We start from the raw sequence: 15,238 nt of genomic DNA on the forward strand, positions 1-15,238 counted from the left end.
TCTCTAATAGATTTTGTGGAACATCATCATGGGGTACATTGCAGAGCATAAATGTTGCCTTCATTAATGGCCTTTTACAGCATACACATCAGATCTATTTTACATCCACAGGCTTGTAATGGAGTGCATGGGAAATAAAAGAAATAGGTTCTTAAATTTCCATTATAAAGCAGGTTTTATGGTATATGGTATCAGTGTGTCCAGCTTCCATTTCCTTGAACTATTTCCTTGACTTGCAACCAAAAGAGTACAGGTTTGAAGCCTACCATTCAATCAGCCTGGGTTGACTACAGCTAGCTAAAATTTGGGTTGCAGTGACCAACATTTCATGCTTCAGTGACCATTTATGTTTTAACTCAAATTTTGGTAGTATCTACATGATGAAATAGACCATTCTACAAAGTTCTTGCTGTCACATGCACTAGTACTTGATGCCAACAATTGTTTTATCCATTTCCACTCAAAGCAACAGGATTTCATAATGTCAATCTTGCCCCATTCTAGAGTAACCTGACACACCTCTTGATTAGCATCACAAGCTTCATCGTCATTCAGAAGAGTTATGGTCCTTGATTGCCCATCTTGTCCCAACTGTGGTTTCCTGACACAAAATCTTATTTTGAAGGCCCTGCTGAATAAACTATAGAGAGTGGAGCCCTCTGAGATGAATCTATTCATACTAGCTCAAGTTTTCATTACGGTTTTAGTAATATTATGCTTCCGTTTAGTCAGACATGGATAGAAGAACAAGATGCAATAGGTCTGTTTCAAACTATAAATCATTAGCTCTATTTGAAATGGGTCTTAAAAGCATATTTCCCAATAAAACAGCAAGAAATTATCTAATTATCTTGTTGCTGTCTTGCATAAAAATCATTTTGATGTTGGTATTTATGTCCATATGTGTGTCTGCCTGCTAAAACAGCCTGCATGTTGAAGTTTTTTTTATGTGGTCATTTTCTCAGCTTCGTTTGGCCACATAGTGGTGTTACTTGGTACATGTTTAAAGCTTTATCTTAACTTCAATTTGCCGTCTGCTTTGGAATAGGCTTAACGTGTAGGTCAAGGTCGACTTCCAGTAAGAGGAAAAAGTTTCTTCTGAGTATAATATTTTGTATGCTGCACTGTAATGACGATGCACAGAATTAGAAGATTTTGGCACAGAAATATCACACATTCTATGCATATAATATGGTGCTGAATGAACTATGTGATATTTTCAGTTATAGAAAAACATTTCTGGTTTATATTTATTTTTTATTAACACATGAAGATTGGACTGTAGAGTCACAGTAAAGAAAAGTTCAAAAATTCATTGACATTTAGTTGTAAAAAAATAGTTTTCTTATTTGCCATGTCTACCTTGCAGATGAGGAAGATGATGATAACGATGATTTTGAGTTCCCACCACCTCCAGTCACTCCTCAAGAAGAAAAGAAACCACAGAATGACCCTGTCACTTTTGATATTCTTAAAAATTTCTCGCATTTGGATTTGTCAAGGTAGACTGTCAATTGTTACTTAAAATATCTTTGGTTTTGTTTTGTTTTCTTTAGCGCAGCTGCTGTTAGACCAGACGAGCTTATGGTTTGTTGCTGTCATGCATTAGTCACTATTTTGAACTTCTCAAAAGTCACTGGAACAATTTTGACCAAAATTATTCTGGTACAAAGAGTTTTAACATTTATACAGATTATGCCACTCTGCCTACATCTATAACCATCATTACTAAAAACAATGAAAGCCCTTGAAAAAGTCCACCAAAAAGAATGCTGGACAGAATTTGACTTTTGTGGAATTAAGAACTTTCAGGTTTTTTCATTTATCAATCTGCCATCCAATATTTCGACGATTTTGAATAACAAAAAATCCTTCAAATGAATTTGCCAAAACTGCTGGATAAATTTTTGAGCAAATTTGTCAGAAAATATTCTGGCATGCAGAGGCTTCAAACTGGTTCCATTGATGCTGATCTACCATCAGATACGGCCAACATTACTAAAAACAGAAAGCCCATTTAATGATTTCTACAATAAAACTCTAACCAAAACTAGAAAATATCCTGGCATGAAATTATTTTAAAGTTTTTTCAAATGATTCCAAATTGTCATCAGATATAGCAACTGTTGCTAAAAATAAAAAAATAATTTTTTTTCAAATGACTTCTTCTCATGATCTTTGTAATAGAGTTATTTGACCACATTTTACAGAAAGTGTCCAATACAGAGGGCTTTAAATTTTGTAGAAATGTTGCAAATCCAATTTAAAATATGGCTGCCATCACGAAAAATACAAACAAAAAAATGTTCTTTGCCAGTCTGCCTATTAAGATGGGGACTATTGGGAATCATAGGTTTTGGCATATGCTGAGTTCTTCCCCTTTTAGAATAAACTTGCAACAGAATTTTAGAAGTAATTTTAGACTAAAGGAATTCATAATATAATAAGTTATTTAAATAAGTAAATCTTGTATCATAGGGATTCAAATGAATTATCTCACTTTGAAGCAGACTCGGTAAAATATAAAATGGAAATATAACAAGTAATGTTCCAAGTAGATTAAACAAGCTGTCTGTAAGATCAGCTTCAGAGCAATGAACTATTGGTAGTCTTGGTAATAAATTTGCAGTTTTCTCTCTTTGCTGTATTGTTGTGAAATAAATGGGCACAAACTGGATCAACTTGAATGCAGAGTATGTTGTCTACATACCTAAATGATGCTTGACTGACATGGGAAATAGCTGTCAGTAAATATTTTATGCCAAATACTATAATGCCCATTATGTACAGTAGAACTTCGATTATCTGGCAAAATATTAGAAACAGGTACATGTACGTATGTAGATATTATAATTTTTTGATGACCCAGTCTGTTGTATAATAATTTTAATGTACATATTCTATTATCTGTCTATTCTCATATCCATCATGGTCTCAGTCCCGCACCCTGACGGATAATTGAAGTTCTACTGCAAATGAAGAATATATTTTTTAAAAACATGTAATAAACAGAGTTTACAGACACAAAAACAGCAAGGATAAAATAATACAGATAAAGTAATTATGACTACTGATGAGGCTGGCCATAATGCACAGTAATGTTTTATGGAAAGATGTCTGGAACCATTCCCTACTTGAGCTTGTCAGAAATGCATTTCATCACCTCACATATGGTTACATATATAAATATAAACATATCTTGTGGCCACAATTTCTTTTTTTAAAACTTTTTTCTCATAGGAAATGAAAGTTGCAAGATAGAGAAAGGAACAAAAGTTAAGTACTCCTTCGAAGTAAAAATAAAATAAAAATAAAACAAAACATACCTCATTTAGTCACTGGTCTGCAGAACCTGAAATGCTATTAAAGTACATGGCATGGGAAGTCTTTAAATAGTGCACATCTCTTTCTTAAGGGATGGACACTGTCGCCTAAGGCATAGGAGTTATGGGGTGCAACCACTTAGTGGGGAGGGGTAGGGTTTATTGCTATAAGTCACCCTAGAGAAGCTGGTTCATGCTTGTCTTACCAGATCACCCCCCCACCCTCACATACTAGAATAGTCCTACCCTAGAAAGAGGTGAGAAGATCCACTCTTATTTATAAGTAGTTTTATCAATCAAAAACGTGGCAGAAAGAAGGGGATAAAAAAAAAACCTTCTTCATTTTAAACATTTCCTCAAAATTTTCATTTGTCTGTCTTTTGATTTGAGTTCATTCTTTTCAAGAAAACATTGCATGAAGATCTGATAGTGAGAAAGATAAAACTGCTACTGTAGTAAAATAACCTAATAACAGAAACAAATGAACTCACAGTCACAAACATACATTAAGATAAGCAAGTTACCTATCTAGATGAATACATAATGGGACAAGGGATCATATCTCACAAGTAGGCAGTGATGATAAGGATAAGCTATGCTGTCTAGGCACCTTGCCATGATAGACAAACTGACAGGAAGCATCGTCATCACCATAGGTTACACAGCAAAACAAAAAATAAGGGAAAGGAACAGCCATACTTACTGACCATTGATGTACTCTATCTAGATGTACACTTATCTCGATACAGAAAAGTGTGCCTTGCAAGCCATATTGGGCATCAGTTTGGCACCATTTTCATTGAGGACCAAGTAGACGTCTTTTAGTGAAAACCCCATGTAGAGGAACATCCATATATGAAGATTATTGATAACAAAAATGGCTGACTTGGTGGCCATATTGGGTGTCATGTCGGCACTGTCTTCATTTAGGACCAGCTAGATATCTTAATAAAAACCCAATGTTGATATGACCATCCATTCAGGAGGAATGAGATTTTCATTTTGACCATGGGATGAATGTGTGTAAAGTTTCATAGCAGCCTTCCAAGTAGGAGGAGTAGCACTAATGGTCAGATGATAGACACATCAATATAATCAGGTCAGTTTCAATACTTGGAAAATATTACAGAAGCTTCCTCCTGGAATTCCTCCCCAATAACGTCATCATCAATTTAGCAGGGGATAATTTGGTAAAGTTTAGGAACTGGATAAAATTGCAAGCTTGGTGGTCATCAGGCTCCTCATTGCTACATGATCGGATAAATCAATTGTTATGGTTTTCATTGCTATAGATAGTTTCATTTCCACCATATTTAGCTATCAATAAAAGAGCAGCTACCATCTTTTGACTCTAAATTCTATATTTTTGTTGCCTATGGAAATATTAATTTGTCAAATACTATGACACTTGTTTACATGAATTTATGTACCCACACTTATACTTAGAAATCTGTGAAAAAGACATCTTACAATCACTTATTGATTTACAGAATATTCCTCTTAAAACATTTTTTTGTGAATGGATTAATCGTCCAGTGCTGTGAAGTCTGGACAATAAATGAATACCTGAAGATAAGAGTTGCAGATGAACTGTGTTATAAGACAGTTGTTATTTATAGCTAGACTGTTGTTGTGAATAGCGTCACAAAATAAGGGATGACAAATCAGGACCCATGACGAGAATATTGTATCCAAATTTGTGTTTTAAGGAGATGCTATATAGCAGTTACCCATGATAAGGAAAATATTTGTTCATGGGCTGTCTTTTTTTTTATTGAGCCCACTTTAGTTGGAAGCAAGACATGGTAGTCATTTTTCCAGCAGTATTGGTTTCTATGTCAGTAGTGTATTATGGTTTTGATTTAAGTTTTTTATTTGCATATATATCCTCAACCCCTTGATAGATTCTCATCCTAGTAGGATTCAATATCAGGAAGTTAAGACAGTTCATTCAGTGACATGCTTGTTCACCACTATTTAATTCAGGATCAGGTCACAGTCAGAAAATTTATATTAAGTTTTTAGTTACAGTATTTTGCTGATATTTCCTTAACCTCTTGCTAGCTTCTCAGTTGGCATAATTATGAAACTCATTTTATTCTTGGTGCCAAGGAAGTAGTCGTGCAAGATTTGCATTTTGCTTCTGGCTGGAGTTTTTCATTTGCTTGCATTTACCAAACCCTTCGAAGAACATTGCTTATTTGTGGGAGGAATCATTATGTTGTGACAATTCATTCTGCAAAATACACTTTTGCCCCTTTCATCATTAAGTAGGGATCAGTTGTTGTTGTTGTTGTAGGGTTTAATGTCATTGTTCAGCACACGATAGGCTATGCATGGCGGCCAGTATTAAATGGTAGAGGAAGAACCTGGGAAACCCCCAGGAAGAACCACCAACCCATGAGAAGCTACTGGCAAGCTTTCTCACATACCCACATTGGCCGATTTCTAGACTCGAACCCATGCAGACAGAGGGAAGATGGCAGTGATCCATAACGGAGAGCGCTTTTGACCACTCAGTCACTCGGGGCCCCAGTAGTGATCAGTAAGAGAACATTTGTTTTAAGGACTGGGTTAAATAAATTTCATTTTCTTATATTTCATCATGCCCTTGACAGATTTTGTTCATACATAGGCTGAATTATTATAACGCTATGACAATTTGTTCTCCAATGCTGGAGTCAAGATCACACTTTTTATACCAATTATTTGATTGTATGTATACCTAGGTCTTCATGTTGTAGCCACAATATGCGCATGTATGGGTGCTAAAAGAAGAGCAGACCTTAAGGCTAGCACTGCTCTTAACTTTTGATGCTGTTTTCTTCGTAACTTGGTGACTCATACAGCTGTTTATTTGCTTCTTTCTGGTTCTGCCTAATTTATTACTACGATATCTTTCTTTAATGATCCAGAATCAAATAATGTTTCTGTAATCTTTGATACCAAAGTGTAAATAATTAAAATTTATGAAATAGCTGTCTGAATAAATTGTTTTCAGACAACATGCAGATATAAAAATGTTAGAGCATAGAACCATCTCTGATTTAAAAAATATGTACTTCTTGTACAGATGTTTCGGTAAGTACTAGTGCCTTTTACACTATATGTAAGCTATCTTGTTCAAACATTTAACTGATATGAGAGCTTAATTCAGTTTTACATTCTACTGTATAATTATAATGGAATTTCTTGATGGATTCAGGAAGTCTGTAATACACACAAATTTTGCCGATTTTGATCAGGGTGTTAATTTTCTTCCTGGCAGATGTGATGGTACTTTTGTAACAGCCCTGAAGAAATATGTTGATGATGGTTTCCAGCAGGATTCCACAGCATTCAAAAATGGAGAAACTGATCTTTCTGCTTTTAAAAGTCTCATGGAAATGGCTTCCAGAGGCCTAAAAAGGTATGAATCGTGTGGAATATAACAGACTGCTTTACGGTGCATTAGGAGTAAGCTTTGTGTTCATGTTTTGTATGATTATCCCCTAGGGGTATATAGTAACCATAGTAACCTTCATGACCATCAGTTCTTATGTCTGTAGTAACTCCCTCCAGCCACCACTCAGTGCATCCAGTCATGCAGGTTTTAATAGGTTTGTTTAAAATCTTATAGTTATTATTGTTATGACTTATAGATGTACATGTAAACAAATCTCATTGGTTGCACGGTGCTGTTTGAGTTATTGCCCTTTGTATCTACTAGAAGAGTATGACACAGTATCATTAGTGTAAAGCAGTCCTGCAGTTTTTGATGGATTAAGTTACTTGGTATTATGTTCATCACCTGAAGTGGACATTTTGACTTGAAAATGTACAGTACGAATGGATATCCATTTTTACATATTCCAGTAACATTTTTTCTTTAAATCCCATTGACCCATTCCGATTCTGGATTCTTTTCTTGAAAACATTCCTATCCAGATTTTACCAGAAACATTAAAACATCATGGGTAAGATTCTTTTTTGAGTCAAGTTTGGCACAGAAACCATAAAAAATAATGATGGCCGTGTACTTGCCGAGATAATATCAGTTTCAAAGGAGAAATATAAAACAGGTGCATTTAGAAGCAACAGGAAGAGAACAGTTCCTCTTTATTTAGCTAGATCAGCTTTATTTTTGTATTCTTACGTTTTTTTGTTGCAGGAAAATTGTTAAAATGGAATTCATTTCTTGAAAAGTAGAAGCAAGGGAATTTTGTAGTAATTAAAGTCCCTTTGTCGTTTAGCAGCATTTGATACAATCTCATTAACACAACTTATTCCAGAGTTTGTATGCATCTGCTGTAAGACAGTGTGTTGTGTTCTGTTATCCACTCATCCCTCTGTTATCAGTTTCATTTCTGCCTCATAACTTGAATTGTCCACCACCTACAATTACCAAACTATGCACAATACTTGCAAATCGGTTTGTGAAGAACACTATTAATTTGAGGATGAAAAGGTCAAGGTCACTATGCCCAAAATAATCAAAATGGCTTCTATGTAGTTCTCCACTATCTACAGTTATGACATTTTGTGGATGACTTGCACTTCAGGTAAGGAAGACCCCTGTTGAGAGTGGGTTCAAAAGGTCAAAGGTGATGGTTATTATGACTGAGAGAAGAAAAATTGCATGGGGATTATTAAACATGGGGTGGGCATATGATGTTCTGTTCACTCTCATCTTGTTAATAAATGTCTATATTTACATAATAATTATGCGTGAATCCAAAATCACTTAAACATTTATGGGCTTTGTGTGCATCTTCTTGCACAATGCTTCATCATGTATCTACCCCCATGTAAGGGTCATTACTTAAGGGACAAATGCCACTATAGTTGAAGAAGTGCTTAAAAGTTCCTCAGTTAATAAAATTATTGCAACATGACTGAGTCAGCTGCTGAACTCCTTTACTCCAGTTTCCTTGACATGACAAAATCTTTTTATACATGTATGTTGATGTTCTATTAGACATTCAGTGCAATAAATTTAATTCAAGTTACATTACCCCAATAACAACAACACAATATAACCATGATGTGTCATGGGGCAAGTTACATTACCCCAATAACAACAACACAATATAGCCATGATGTGTCATGGGGCAAGTTACATTACCCCAATAACAACAACACAATATAACCATGATGTGTCATGGGGCAAGTTACATTACCCCAATAGCAACAACACAATATAACCATGATGTGTCATGGGGCAAGTTACATTACCCCAATAACAACAACACAGTATAACCATTCATGTGTTGATGTATTGTTAAAGGCTAGTCAATCAATAGAGTAGATTGAATTCAAGATCACTTCTGTTTATCAGTTGTATTGGTTTATCAGTTGTATTGGTGAAATTATAGCGATCAGGCTTGGTTAGTTGCCATGTTGTGTTTCAAAGCAAGGCATGACAGTTTGATTGTCTTGGCATGGTATAACCTTTCATATTTTGATGTGTTGTGAAACTTTAGTTAAATAGATTGAATTCAAGACCACTTATCTGTACGGGCTGTCAGTAAAATGGATTGAATTTAAGATCACCTTATGTGTAAACTCTATCAGTAAAGTAGATTGAATTCAAGACCACTGTTATCTGTATTATTTATTGGTAAAATATATTGAATTCAGGACCACTTTTATCTGTATGTTCTATGAGTGAACTTACTGAATTCAGGCTGGATTGTCTACCTGGTTGTCTCAAGCAAGACGCTTTACTCCATTTGCTGTAGCACAGTATAACGTTTCCTATGTTGATGTGCAATTAAACACAATCAGATAAATTTAATTCACTTTTATCTGTCCACTATTGTTAGCTGCATTCATGTGTCTTGAACTTGTGACTAGGTACCTTTGCCATGGTACGAAATAAGCCATTGAAAACAAGTGAATCAATCCAATGGATTTAATTCAAGATCGCTTTTTGTTAGACAAGGGACCTTAATTATCTTGATACAATAATACCTTACATATATTGATGTGGCATTACACAGAAATCAGTCAAACAAATCAAACAGAATCAATTCAAGACCACTTTATATCAAAATACTGAAGTAAGCCTACACTGACAGAATAAAGGTTTTCTTTAAAGCATAAGCAAAGGGAGATAACTAATTTACTTTTTTAAGTTGGTTATTAAGTTTGCTGTTATAAAATCCATCCAACTTAATTCTGTGGTGTCATTTTTATTTCCCTGATTGCATTTGCAGAAAATATGACGATGTTATTCTCTTTCTTCAGGGAACTGGATAATTTCATGATGAACATTGAGATCTGCAATGAGATTTTGAAAACAACACAAACCACTGAACAGAAGACTCTTTCCATTGGTGATATTCCAAGAGTAAGTTCATATATTATGGTTTGTGAAGCTACCATATATACTTGCTTATAAGTTGTGTCCAAGTGCAAGCAACATAGATCCTGATCTGCCATCACTTAATTAATTTGCAGATCAGGATCTATATTGTTTGTTCTAATGTTCAGTCCTCAGACTTAGTTCTGCCAGCACATTATGTGAAAGCAGATCTGTGTCTCTGCAGTTTGCATTTGGACTTGATTTATAAGTGAGTATATACATTGCCTTCAAAAGTTGCTGACTTAGTAAATCACCCTTAACTGAAGGTGTGAATACATGTATAAAAATATTGCTTTGGGATGCATACAGATGTAAGCTGTATAAAGGATGCTGCTGTATTAAGTTAATAGGCAGTTATAGTTCATCAATAAAAACAAAGTAATTGAAATCTGTTGGTGACTAAATGAAGTAAATTATTTGAGATACCAATAAAGTAAACCTTTATTTTGCATAACGTAAGAAAGTTAGCCTTTGTCATTAGAATTTTTTTTAACCTGGAAATGTTAATGTCATTTGCAGTTACAAGATGAATTCTTGGGAGATGAAGTCAAGGAAATGTAGATAAGTTAGACAGTCGGCTGTACCCAAGTGGATTTTTTAATATACAGAGAACCTCTCAAAAACAAAAACACTTGCAGTCCAATTGAATTGTCATTTTTGAGAGGTTTTCAGTTTACTATGGGTTTCACAGATGTAAAAAAATGTGTCTTTTATATGTGACTTGAGAGGGAGAAAGAGAGAGAGAGAGAGAACAGCTGTGCCCGTATGTGTGAGTGCAAAAAAATAAAGTTGTCTTTATTTGGTGTTTTTTGTTTAAATATTTATTGAAAAATTAAGTATGTTTCTTCTGTTCACATAGAAATAAAGTTCTTGTCTTAAGAAACATTGAAGGAGTAAGATACTTGTATGACTGTACCAGTAGAACTATGAATGATAATCTGTAAAGTTTAAATACTTTATATAATTCTTAATGTTAACAGTTCAGGAGCCTAGCTGAAAGCATCGAAACAAAAAATTTCTAATTACATTTTTGTTTAACTGCTGTGGCTTGTGTTTTCGAGCCATGACCACATAAAGCTTATTATTAGTAACCACGCAGTTCCTGAATCTCTGTACAAGATGTAAAACATCAGAGTATGTCATATTTAGAAGATGTAAAACGTCAGAGTATGTCATATTTAGAAGATGTAAAACATCAGAGTATGTCATATTTAGAAGATGTAAAACATCAGAATATGTCATATTTAGAAGATGTAAAACATCAGAGTATGTCATATTTAGAAGATGTAAAACATCAGAGTATGTCATATTTAGAAGATGTAAAACATCAGAATATGTCATATTTAGAAGATGTAAAACATCAGAGTATGTCATATTTAGAAGATGTAAAACATCAGAGTATGTCATATTTAGAAGATGTAAAACATCAGAGTATGTCATATTTAGAAGATGTAAAACATCAGAATATGTCATATTTAGAAGATGTAAAACATCAGAGTATGTCATATTTAGAAGATGTAAAACATCAGAGTCTGTCATATCTAGAAGATGTAAAACATCAGAGTAATAATAATAATAATGAGGACTTTGTATAGCACCTAATCTTTAGAAGCTCTAAGTGCTTTACAATATTAGACAACACCTATAAGATAAAAAACATACATAATGATATGATATGATTACAAACACAAACACTATGAAATTAGAACACATAGAAAAAACATGCTGAGAATATTTAAGGTAGGAAACATTATTAGGTCTTTAAGTTTGTTCTTGCAGTCAAAATAAGCGAGTTTTGAGAGCACTCTTGAATGTGATCACTGTGTCTTTGTGTCTAAGTTTAGTGGGCAATTCATTCCACGTTGCTAGGCCCTGGTATGCTAAAGAACGCTGTCCATATGACTTTGTTTTCATAGCAGGAATAATGAGTGTACGGTTGTCAGGTGAGGAGCGTAAGTGTCTTGCTGGTGTGTACACATGGGTGAGGTCAGATAGGTATGTTGGACTAGAGTCTGTCAGTGAAACATAGCAGAGATAACAAATTTTGTGTTTGATTCTGGATCGAATGGATAGCCAATGTAGGGTACAGAGCAGTGGGGAGGTGTGCTCTGATTGTGGTACTCTAAGTACAATATGAGCAGCTGTGTTTTGAACTTTTTGGAGTAGATATTGAGATGAACCAGACAAAATTGAGTTACAATAGTCCAGTCTTGAAAGTACTAATGAACACACAAGTGTTTTAGTGGTATCAGCTGAAAGATATTTGCGAATTGAGCTGATGCGTCTCAGCTTAAGATATGCAGCCTTGCATATGTTCATGACATGTTGGTGCAGTGTGAGAGTACAGTCCAGAGTAACACCTAGGTTTCTTACTGATTGTGTGAATTTAATATTGGTGTTGCTGATATTTATTGTTTGAGGTAAAGAATGTGAATAAGAAAGTCTTTGTTTTGTAATCAGAATGGCCTCAGTTTTATCATCATTCATCTACAGCTTGTTACATCTGCAGTATGTCATATCTAGAAGATGTAAAACATCAGAGTATGTCATATCTAGAAGATGTAAAACATCAGAGTATGTCATATCTAGAAGATGTAAAACATCAGAGTATGTCATATCTAGAAGATCTAAAACATCAGAGTATGTCATATCACTGCCAGCTGTCACAGAACATGCCTTCTCATCATGTTCATTGCTTTTGTCATCAACCTTATCACTTTTATGAAAATGTAAATAAATTCACTCTCCAGTCATTGGAATTTTCCACAGTAACATCATTGTCAAACATTATCGTACCATTTTTGCTGGTTTCTGTCAGTCAAGCATCAAATACAAGCTGCATGCCTAGTTAATAAAGCCCATGTTTTGAATTAAAACAAGGAAACACAGTTCTTTTGATCATTTATGCAGGCAAACAACATCAATCCCAATTAGATATTAGGCAAACAAACAAAATCCTCATAAATGGCACATCAGTAAATGTTTGGTTATTAATAACTGACCTTAAATGTTGGCACATGTTTTTGGGGCAAAATGTCAGATTACCTGGTAGCCTATTGTGTGTTGGCTTGCATGTGAAATACCGTTTCAAGCTTTTGTACCCATGAGTCACTTTAATACAGTAGTTGCTTATCATATATAATCTGACCCAGTGAATTTAAGAGTTTAGCAGCTAAAATACATTTCAGAGTTGGAAGTGAGTTTTGCTTGGTGGACCTTTGTGTGATAGTTTAATATTTGGATCAAAATTTGGTAGAGCTTTTGGAGTTGAGGGATTTTTGTTGTTGTTTACTTGGAGAGAAAAATGTTGATATTAAAGAAGGATAAATTATTGACCCCCCATTTAATCTAATATGGAGCCCATTATACTGATCGTATTTTTATTGAGTCTTTATGGTGTTAATCAGAATACTCTGAAGAGATGAATTTCCATTATGGCAAGAAAGGTAATGGAGAAATCACCTTGTAATGATGCTCATTGTATATGTAAATTTACTGTTATGTAAGAAAATAAGAGTCAAGATCATACATGCCTTATAACTCAAACTGTGTTATAATGAAGAGCCTTACAATGAGAATGTGTTATAATTAGAACCATGTTATAATGATGAGCCTTACAGTGGGAATGTCTTTTAATAGGAACCTTGTTATAATGAAGATTATACAGTGAAAATGCCTTATACAGCAACCATGTTATAATGAAGTGCCATACAGTGAGAATGCCTTAGAATAGGAACCATGTTATAATGAAGTACCATACAGTGAGAATGCCTTAGAATAGGAACCATGTTATAATAAAGAGCCTTACAGTGAGAATGCCTTATAATAGGAACCATGTTATAATGAAGTGCCATACAATGAAAATGCCTTATAATAGGAATCATGTTATAATGAAGTGCCATACAGTGAGAATGCCTTATAATAGGAACCATGTTATAATGAAGTGCCATACAGTGAGAATGCCTTATAATGGGAACCCTGTTGTAATGAAGTACCATACAGTAAGAATGCCTTATTATAGGAACCATGTTATAATGAAGTGCCATACAATGAGAATGCATTATAGTAGGAACCATGTTATAATGAAGAGCCTTACAGTGAGTATGCCTTATAATAGGAAGCATGTTATAGTGAAGAGTCTTATAGTGAGGGTGTACTGTACTAATTTACATTTATCCAATATATTGCCTTAACTGTTGCTTTAGTGGGGAGGATAATGGGATGCCCCTGATCTGTCAATCCATCCTGTGTTAAACTTGACAAGAATTGGTACCATGACAGTGTTAGGAGCATATTCTTGTTCAGTGTGTTGACTTTCAGAGTGCAAGACAGAAATCAGGCAGTTCTGTCTTGCAGAAGAAAATGTTTACTTTTATTTTGGAAGGATTTATCAGCCTGAAGATTTTAGTGATTTTTCCAACCATTTTAGAGCTTTGCATGTTATCTTGAAGGAATTTATGCCATATTGTGCTGGATGGGTGAGGTGGGGGTATTTGTAATAATATTATGGATATTTGCGTTTCCTAGATAATAGAAAAATCTACATAAATTTCAAATAATTTTGAAAGTCTACAGTTTTTCAGGAAGAATCGAAGATGTTTATAGCAATATATGTTGGGTTCTTTTTCTTTCTTTCAGGTATCAGACAAAGATATTCATGCCATGTTGGAGTCCATGACCAGGTGTAGGACGGAGATAATGGCCTTGGAAAATAAGGTTTTCTTCCTTCACATCACACTTTTAAACCAAAATGGTTGTGGCCACCTGTTAATAACCTGTCCTTATTTTTTTTTAAATCCCATGTTATGAAATCAGCAGGCTTAAGATGAAGTTTTGACTGTCACAGTAAAACCAAATATGTCAAGCATTTATTTGCTTAAATATTCCATAATTTTGCAAAATATTCCACAATTTTGCAAAAAAATCCATAATTTTGCAAAATATTCCATAATTTTGCAAAATATTCCATAATTTTAAAAAGTATTCTATAATTTTGACAAATATTCCTGCAAATGTAAAACAAATAATTCAATACCATTCTTTCAACAACAAAAAAAATTGCATTTACTTGCTCCAACAGTCTAAATGTACATCTAAAAATGTGCTTTAAAAATAACGAGGCATGTACACTTCAAATACGTAACAGGTGAATGACAAGTCATATTGGAAAGTTCCAGTTAGTCAGCTCTTCCTTTAATTGTGTTATTTTTTTTCCTAAAATTTCTGCTAGTTCAAGAAAAAATGCAGAAATATTGAGAGTGAATTTTTTAGACAGGTTTGTAAAAGTTAGCTCTGAGCTATTCCTAATTCAGAGAGGCTGTGGAGGACACCCATGTTAATTATGACAGCATTTGATGTTCCTGTTATGGAAGAAATAGAACTTGCTTCATTTTCAGGTGGATTTCATAGATCTGTTTAGTAAGGCATGTTTGTACAAAAAATAAAGCCATTCGTTTAATAAAGGCTATCAGGCTTTATGATGCATCAGACATTAGGAGTTTGACAATTAATCTTTTGCTCAGTTTTGTTTTGTTGTTGTTGCTACTTTTCATTAAAAAAAATGTTTAGA

General features: G+C 34.2%; 1 protein-coding gene across 7 annotated transcripts in view; it reads left to right on the forward strand.

The window, feature by feature from the left end:
- LOC149800113 (phosphatidylinositol 3,4,5-trisphosphate 5-phosphatase 2A-like) overlaps window positions 1-15,238 on the forward strand; it is a 268,016-nt gene that overhangs the window by 182,394 nt on the left and 70,384 nt on the right. For all 7 annotated transcript variants that reach the window (XM_089959703.1, XM_089959704.1, XM_089959705.1 and 4 more), the window contains 4 exons: window positions 1,370-1,502; window positions 6,592-6,732; window positions 9,552-9,654; window positions 14,308-14,385. In XM_089959703.1, the coding sequence (XP_089815829.1) occupies window positions 1,370-1,502; window positions 6,592-6,732; window positions 9,552-9,654; window positions 14,308-14,385 (455 nt within the window). The remainder of the gene's footprint in view (window positions 1-1,369; window positions 1,503-6,591; window positions 6,733-9,551; window positions 9,655-14,307; window positions 14,386-15,238) is intronic.

This window comes from Sinohyriopsis cumingii, chromosome 5, assembly GCF_028554795.1.
Source record: "Sinohyriopsis cumingii isolate HCF-2022 chromosome 5, ASM2855479v2, whole genome shotgun sequence".
Classification (NCBI taxonomy): Eukaryota; Metazoa; Mollusca; class Bivalvia; order Unionida; family Unionidae; genus Sinohyriopsis; species Sinohyriopsis cumingii.